The sequence below is a fragment of the Gadus morhua genome, chromosome 17 (assembly GCF_902167405.1).
Source record: "Gadus morhua chromosome 17, gadMor3.0, whole genome shotgun sequence".
In the NCBI taxonomy this organism is placed as follows: Eukaryota; Metazoa; Chordata; class Actinopteri; order Gadiformes; family Gadidae; genus Gadus; species Gadus morhua.
Window position 1 is genome coordinate 1,324,278 of NC_044064.1, and position 8,776 is coordinate 1,333,053.

The 8,776-nt window shown below is 48.8% G+C and overlaps 1 protein-coding gene across 6 annotated transcripts in view; it reads right to left on the reverse strand.

Moving 5' to 3' along the window:
* Window positions 1-2,360, reverse strand: part of LOC115529350 (serine/threonine-protein phosphatase 2B catalytic subunit alpha isoform) — a gene marked incomplete at its 5' end in the record, with an annotated part of 41,406 nt that extends 39,046 nt beyond the window's left edge. For all 6 annotated transcript variants that reach the window (XM_030338001.1, XM_030337999.1, XM_030337998.1 and 3 more), the window contains 1 exon segment: window positions 2,160-2,360. In XM_030338001.1, coding sequence (XP_030193861.1) covers window positions 2,160-2,360 — 201 coding nt within the window.
* Window positions 2,361-8,776: the final 6,416 nt, after the last annotated feature.

The window sequence follows — 8,776 nt, forward strand, 5'->3', positions numbered from 1 at the left end:
GAACCGGTTGGTTTCACACCGGCCAGAGCCAGCCATGGAGCCGGCGTGAGCAACGTCATGACGTCACTGCAAACGTCTCGGCTAGTGAGCTTGGACAGAAGTATACGGCCGACATCTTTCTTTATTCTGGGTGGAAATAGTAACATAGTTACGCCATCAAATGCGTTTATGGAAACATTTTTAGCGAGAAATGTGCATTTTACTTTCATAATGTTCGCTCGGAGAATGTGAAGGATGTTTGGTTTGATAGTTATGACGAAGAGGGAACGCTCCGTTCACTTGCATGGACATGGACTCATCTAGCTGCGTTGGCGTGTTGACGCGTTGAACCACCACACAATAGGCGCGCAGAAGAACCCTCGCGCCAGTTTCAAACACAACAACAATTTCGTCTTCGATTCAATCCGTGTATGGTTCGTTCTTTGAATATTCCGATTTAAAACAAAATCAGAAAAAAACAAAAAAGAACCATACACGGATTCACGTCCATTGTTTACTTCGGTGTTTTAAAAAATGCCGGTCTTCGTTGGTCTTCCTGTTTATGAAGGTACGGATAACTCCGCCCCCTGCCCCCGGCGTAAAAGCGGTTCTAGTTCTAGCCCAGCTCTAAAGTGGGGCCAGAGTTGAACCGGTTTTTAGGGGCCGGAGCCGGTTCTTTGGCGGTGTGAAACCAAAGCCCTGGCCCTAGCTCCGAACTGGCCCGGAACCGGCCCCGATTTTGCGGCGGTGTGAAAGGGGCATATGACACACGCACCGCTGGGCCCACCGTGCGTCCGCATCGCTCCTCAGGAGGACCAAGTACCTGGCTCAACTCTCGGCTGACTGCGGTCACCGGTGTTGAAAGGAATGGGAGGAACTAAAGTCTATTTAAACCTATTTGGTGACTCCTGAGGAATGAGCTCAGGACGCATCGGCCTGTTGCTGAGACCGTAAATCTGCCAGGCCGGGGAAGGTACAGAATGATTTTTGATGTGTTCACTCCCCTCCCCCCCCTCCGAAACCCCGCATCTTGTGAACTAAAGTAGAGTTGTTCATTTTTAATGAACCAGCCAACGTTGCTGAGTTAGAATCCCCCCCAATTCGCCCTGAAGCCATATTGTTTGGATGATCAATTTAGCTGGCCATTCGGTTTAAATATTCATCATTATTACTACTACTGAGCTATAATGAGCCTATTATTGTGTTTTCTAGGCTAGGTGTACGCGTGTGCCGAGATCACAGAGGTGTAACGTAGGGGTGACCACAGGTGAATCTCATGACGTTAATTATGGTGATGGCCTACATAACCCATTATTAACTTAATGAGGTGCACCTGCGTTCAGCCCACTCTATTACAGCGCTGCCACAAAGACCCGGTGTGCATCTCTGGCCCCAGATCTGGGGGCTGGACATCAGATCTACAGGGAGGAGAAACGCACACGACGGAGGACGTAGCAGTGACCTGTCACTAGAGTTGTTTTGATACCGATACCAGAATCGGAAATTCTTCAGAAACTGCATAAAATGCAGTATGGGGTATCGGCGAGTCTCTGCGCGATCCCATACCGTCACGTGACTACCTCCTCTACTACACAGACAGAGAACATCACAAACAAGTGAGGCGTTCGTTAACGGTCTGAGGGGGAACGTCGGAATGGGAAACGTGTCATCGCCGACCTACGTGTCTTCGAGCTACCAGGTCGGCGAAAACATGGATGCATGGATGCTAGAAGAATATAAATGTATTAGGGCTGTAACGATACGCGTATCGAAACCGAAATCGCGACACTCAAAGCCACGAACCTGTCTCGCGGTGTGAGAAGGCAGAAGCGCGATACGCCCTTTCTAACTCTCCGGTCAAAATGTCAGATTATTTATTTATTAATTTAGCTATACTTTAGCTATATGCATGCTTGTTCAAATCAAAAATCGTGATAGAAACCGAATCGTGAATTGGTGTATCGTTACAGCCCTAAAATGTATTAATATAAGTATAGATTATAAATGTAAATTATTCTGAAAAAAGAAAAGCTGTGATCGTAAGAGAACCCTTCGATATGCACCAGTGCTATTCGTAGTTACAATGCTAGACGCAGTATCGGTATATACTCGGTATCGGTCGATGCTCAAGTTCAGGAATCGGTATCGGGAAGGAAATAATGGCCCGGGAACCTCTGTACCTGTGACGGGCGCCTCGATGTCCAGAAGGTTCTTCTCGGCGCGCAGGATGGCGGCGCCCTCTGCGATGAGCCTCAGGGCCACACTCTCCTCCACGCGCCCCTCCTTGGTGAGGTGCCCCTTCAGCACGTCCACCTTGGGCTTCCCCTCGCCATCGAACACCTCTTTGGCCGTGAGCCGGTGGCTGGGGGGGAAGGGCACCGCTGAACGGGGGGAAGAGAGAGGTAGTGTCGGTTAGGATACGAGTTCATGGTCATGTAGCATAGCGTTAGCTTAGCCGCTAACATTCGACATTTCCCTTCATTAACAGAAAGAGCTTCAGGGTTCCGGATTTCAGAGGGAAAGTGTGAAACAATGTTAGATCAAATGGATAGTATCGCATAAATAAGGATTATTTCCAATTTATGAGTGTAGAAATTACTCAAAGAGGCATTTCATTGCCGCTGGAACCAAGTGGTCCAACAACAAGAATTTACCCAAACTACAATTCTAATTTTCCAGCCGTTAAGAAGGATGCCCCGACATAAAGAAGGTTTTATAAGTGAGTTTGTGTTTTGAGTTTATTTAATTTTCCATTAAGCCGCTCGAAGGGAAATTATCTTAAAAAGAGGAATAGCCCATTTGTTCGTCCTCCAGTGAACATGAACGTGCAGTCATCCAAAGAATTAGCATAAGAGCATTAAACAGAACGATTATACAGTAGGTATAGGCCTGCGTGTAATCACATAAACGTATCATGTGGTTGGATCCTCCATCTGTTGAGTTGGAAGGAAAATAAAACATTGCGGCGATGGCAGGTAAAGCATTTCAGCAGTTGGTGAGTACTTGGACAACATCGTGCGAGTATCAATCTCAAAGAGCATCTTGGAAACACAACAAATCGGTTGTTTCTCGGCCAGTCGCACAACAGCTGGAAAGAGAAACCTCTCCTTTCCATCCCTCATGTGACAGGCTGACGCACTCACCCATTCATGTTTTGATTGATTGTGAAAGCATGTATTTAGGGGCCTCGTTCATCATGTAATACATATCTAGTGGACATGTAGAATGGCAGACCTCGGAGAAAAAACGTTTTTAATGAAAGTCAGGAGTAGAGAGTGAAGGTTGTTCTTTTACTCTCTGCCCTCAAGGGTAGACCGCGAAGGCTTAAAAATGGACGTTAATGACGGTAGCATTAAAATAAAAATACATGCTTCTGCCTCATACAAAAAAGAGCCTAATTAAAGCTTCTTCAGTGACAACTTAACAACGGCTGACCTGGTAGGGGACCCCGTTCATAACTGATTTATTTTTGACACTTGGAACTGAAGTTAAGGAAAATGAAACATTAAATGCATTAAGTAAAACCAGCCGACTTCACTATCCTCGTTTTGGTAAGGAGTAAATACAATAACCAAACAACAGTAGGAAAAGATAGATAAATACATGCTCTTGATTAGCAAGGCACTGACCTCACACTTGGCCACCTGGTGAGTAACGTATTCTCAGAGCAACCATTATTAAAATACTTGGTAAAGGGTCTGGGAATCACACTGCCCAGATCTGAGACCCGAGCGTTTCCCCAGGGCGACATCAGCAGTAATCAGACCGTACCTCCATCTCTCCATCGCACTGCGCTGAGCAAGATACAACACTTTGCATCGTAATTAGAGTCTTTAAAGCGCTCCAGCAGATGTACAGCGCGCCTGAACGGCTGCTCAAAGGTAAACTGATTCCTCTGCCTGAGATTCGCAGCAACTACTCTGAATATTTCCAGGGTTTTTCAGTCTTTTTTATGGCCTGGCTGATGCAGCAGGCCGTGTGTGCACAGTTTTAGCTCTCCTGTGTGTAGGTAGCAACAGGTAGTACCAAGCTCTGCAGTGTTAATGTTTGCAACACGCTCACGCACTTCAGAGCTGTTGTTGCTCACATGGTCGTTCCTCAACTCAAGACGAATAAAACAACCTTGATGATGAGAGCCAGCAGCCGTGCCATAATCACTGCTTACGATCTTATATTTCACCGTCTACCTGTTTTTTAATACATCATGTTCTCAACCGGCAGTCGACAAACCATTAACTTTTCATTTCCCCCCAAGGCTCCTGATGGAGGCCTACAACCCACGCCGAAACCCTCTCTGTGTGTGTGGAAGCTTTAGTCAGACGCTGAGGTATTGCGTGATTATTATCCTCATGTACGAAAGTATAATTAAAATGATTTCACAACCGAAACAAACTAAACTCCGCTCAGGGAAACAATAACCATCGTTTCCGCCCGCGCGCGTTGGGGCGCATTCACAAAGTCCCAGACCGGGGTCGGGTTACCTCGGGGACCGGGTTCTGACCTTTGCTAATTCGAGGGCAGCATGCTGTGTTGTCCCCGGCCGTGGCCACTTGACGGACAGGCCGGGCTTGGCCCAGGCCACCTGACAGAATCACAGGCCAGGGGCTTGGCCTGACTGACAGGCCGGGGGCTTGTCCCCGGCTGGTGAGTTGAGCCGCCACACCGCGCCTGCCGGTTCGCGTCAGGAACGTAGGCCTACACATAGTGGTAACCGAGCGACGGTCGGTCACCGTCCGAGTCCCACCGGTTGACGCTGAACGCCGCACGGCCACAGTCGTGTTTTCGGAGCTCTGACTCCAGACTCAATCCGAGGGTTTTACGAGAAACTCCTCGCAATATTTTCAAGCTAATTACAAAGATTTGTTTGTGCCCGGTTTTAATTTGGAGCTGGGTATACTGCGACGGGAACAGAGCGAGGTAGTACTTCCACAGCCGGGGATGGGAGACCGCTTTTCCCAACACAGTTATTGAATATTGACTAGCAAGTCTTGGGGTGAGAGGGGGCATTTTCCGAAATGGAATCTCAATCTGACAAAGGAGAGAAACAAAGTCGACTATTAATGAGAAACTTTCTTAAAAGATGGTCATGGAAAGTCCTGCGAAGCTTCCTAGTGGAATCTCTCCCGAAACACACGGCTGTTTGCTGAGCTATTACATGACATTACGCGAGGTTCCGACACACCAAACTGAATCAATGCAGAGTGAAAAAAAAACAGGCTTTCAAAATGTCATCTTACAAAAAGAAAAACCGGTCAGAAAAAAAAAATCTAAATTAAGACTGAACAGACTTTCCTCTGAAAGCTTTGTGTTATTAAAAAACAGAAAGTGATCGGCGCGTCAGAGGCAGGGCATTAAGTTGTCGTGCCACATCTGAGCGCCATTACTGTGATTCGCCGTTGCAACATGAGCTCTCGGCAACACAAACAATGATGGGGAAACACGCGGGCACGCGAGCCCAGCTGTTGCCTCCAGTCTCATGAATGCCTCTCACGCAATTCCATTGGCCCTTTGCTTTTCATCCCAAATGTTGCACAAACAGACGCACACATAAACACACAAACACACTACTACAAACACACACACTAATACGCAGACACACACAAATACACATCCACAAGCACACTAATGCACACACACACACACACACACACTAATACACACCCACATGCACATTAATAAACCCACATACACCAACACACTAATTGCAGACTACCGAGAAATTGCCCGAGCCGTTGCTCCATCCATCCCCGTGCTTTATGGTTTCCATAAGGCGGGGCGACTGAGAGCAAACGCTGGCCTCCATTAGCTGATCACTTTCTCTTTCATTAATCTCTCCGTTCTCTGCCCCCGTTCAGCGTTACGTAACTGCAGGGATCTGTTTTACTGCAGCCTCATTTCAGGGGTGGGGGGGGGTTGGGGGGGGAGGAGAGAGAGAGAGAGAGAGAGAGAGAGAGAGAGAGAGAGAGAGAGAGAGAGAGAGAGAGAGAGAGAGAGAGAGAGAGAGAGAGGGAGAGGGAGAGGGAGAGGGAGAGGGAGAGGGAGAGAGAGAGGAGAGGAGAGAGAGAGAGAGAGAGATGGATAGGGGTAAAGAAAGAGATAGAAGGAGAGAGGGGGAGACGAATAGAGATGGAGACAGAGGGAGGGATTGAGTTGGAGAGAGAGGCATAGAGGGAGAGTTGGATAAAGAGGGAGCGAGTAGGATAGAGGTTTAGAGGGGGGAGGGAGGGTGAGGGACAGAGAGCAGAGGGAGGCAGAGGGATAGCGTTGGGAGAGAGGGAGAGACAGAGAGGGAGAGTATGTCTGATTCAGCTCTCTCCTGCTAATTCGTCTCATATTAGCGGTGCTACAGTAAGCCATCATTTCTTAACCATCTGCCAGACCGCACCAGGATCAGCCAAATCAGATTCCAGGACATTAAGGCATTTGCATTACAGCCCCCCCCCCCTCCCCCTCCCCCCCATAACAACAGAAATACAGAAAGTATAGAACACCAGTAAAAGATTAACTATATACTGTTGCGTACACTTTTTGTAGACATTGTGTGTTTTTGATTTCGTCGTTTGGTATCCATCTCTGTAATCTGTGATGAGCGTTCTCACATTTCCAGATTCCGGCTCGGAGGCTTCATACTGACGATGTTGTTCAGGTCGGAGCGGTTCAGAGCCCCCTCGCTCAGAGGGAGGGGGTGTGTGTGTGTGTGTCAGTTTGTGTGTGTGTGTGCGTATGTATGTGTCTCTCGCTCTGTGTGTGTGTGTGTGTGTGTGTGTGTGTGTGTGTGTGTGTGTGTGTGTGTGTGTGTGTGTGTGTGTGTGTGTGTGTGTGTGTGTGTGTGTGTGTGTGTGTGTGTGTGCGAGCACTTCAGGCTTCATTTGACAGCGCGAGCCAAGCCGTTGGCTAACCGGGTCCTGGCCCTCTTTAACGGGGGGGGGGGGCTAGCGAGCGCGAGTGGCATCCGATGTCTCTAATCCCCATTTGAGATTTTTCCTTTCTCTGCAATTTAATTAAGCGGGAGGTTTCTGCCGTGCACCCACCCGGGTCAATTTCATTTTTACGCTTCCACATAACGAGAGGTGGAGCCGGTCATGGGAGAGGGAGAGCTGGCGGTTTTATCTGTGATTGTAAAGGTGGTTCGACGCACGCCAGGATCCCTGCGCATTCTGATGAAACTCCTCGGGGCGTTGGTTCAAACAAAGAAATCCACTACCCGCAATGAAATGGGCTTGTTTCAACAGAGCCAGACGTTTTAATTCAGTTGTTTTCCCTGTTGATTAATTGACTGATTCTTTCATGGATGGCTCATTTTGTTCCCAGGGTTACCACCATGCCATGGGAGGCAGTGGGAGAGGATGAGGAGGAGGAAGGAGGAGTGAGGAGGAAGGTAGGACAGGAAACACTGCATCCATTGAGGGTCCTGATACTGTTACTATAGCAACTTAGAAACGCAGGTAGTCAGTTCTACGTTTACCCTGCCTACCACAACAGACAAACACATCAGTCTGATTATAACATTATGACAGCTTTGTTACCAAAGCCACTTTCTGTTGGATTCCGGCACTGCAACAATGCAAGACAACGTCCCTGGCGTCTTTGCCTTATGCTGAAAAGACAAGTTGGTGCACAAGTGCTCAGGCTTTGACCTTTCTCTCCTCGCTTCCGGTGTGTTGGCTATCAGACGCTTTATCACGCGACTTTGTAACCGGAGCCAGTGTTCTCCAGACAGTCTGATAGCATCGGCACAAAATAAAGAAACATATACAACAAGCACAACCTTGGGTCTGGGCTGAGATACGGGTTGGGATCGCAGCCAACGCACGGGGCATTTCCTGACAGGAGGAATTCCTCTGAAGGGAAAAAAAAGAATTAAAACACAAATTGCCCGGACATCCAGTGGGCCGTTGGGACGACGTTGGCATCCACCGAAGACGGCGGCATTAAATTCCTGCCCTGGTATTCAGATTCCTGCGATCAATTCAGATTCCTGCGTTCCGCAGCATTTTTTGTTAAATCGGAAGCAGAATTGACCCCAAGAAAATGCCTATGGGGCGTGACACGGCAGTACGGGGGGGGGGGAAGAGAGACTCTGGTGGGTGGTGGACAGTATTACCCAAAATGCATTTTCTGGCCCTGGGCGAGCACACAGTCTGAGCAAAACAAAATCAGAGTCAGACGAGGTTTCATCGGGCTGCGTTGTGAAGGCACGGGGATGGACTCAGGAAGGACAGACAGGTTGGTGCCCAGGTGTTTCCATCCCTTTTAGTTCAAGGGTGTGTTCGGGGGGACCAGAGTTAGAATACTTGCTCTCCCGAATCCCCCCCGGAGCTGTGGTTAATGGGGGGGATCACACGCCGTAAAACATCCATTCGCCGAGGCTGGGTCAGGGCCACACATCACTGAGAAGGTCCGTTAGGAGGGGGGGTCCCAGGGCTGCTCACAGGAGGACGCTGCCCGCCCAGCTAACGATTTATTGTCAGAAGGGGTACAACACTGCCTCGTCATTACAGCAGAGGACCGGTTACATAATACCCAGTAACGGTCTTGTTGTGATCTCCACCCGGACAGAGTAGTTCTGTTCAACGATCATTGAGGAGCCTGGACGATATTGTTCTATGAAACAGTCGTTTAAAGATCATCGGTTGCTAAGCATCCGTCCACATGTTGCACTGACCGTTTACTGCCCTGGCCTGGTGGGGGGGGACATCACGGACAGGAGACGCCTTGACCGCAGTACAGAGTGGGGCACCGCGGAGGGCTCCTCCACCCTGTCTTCTTCAGCGCTGAGGCTCACCTGAGGCCAGAG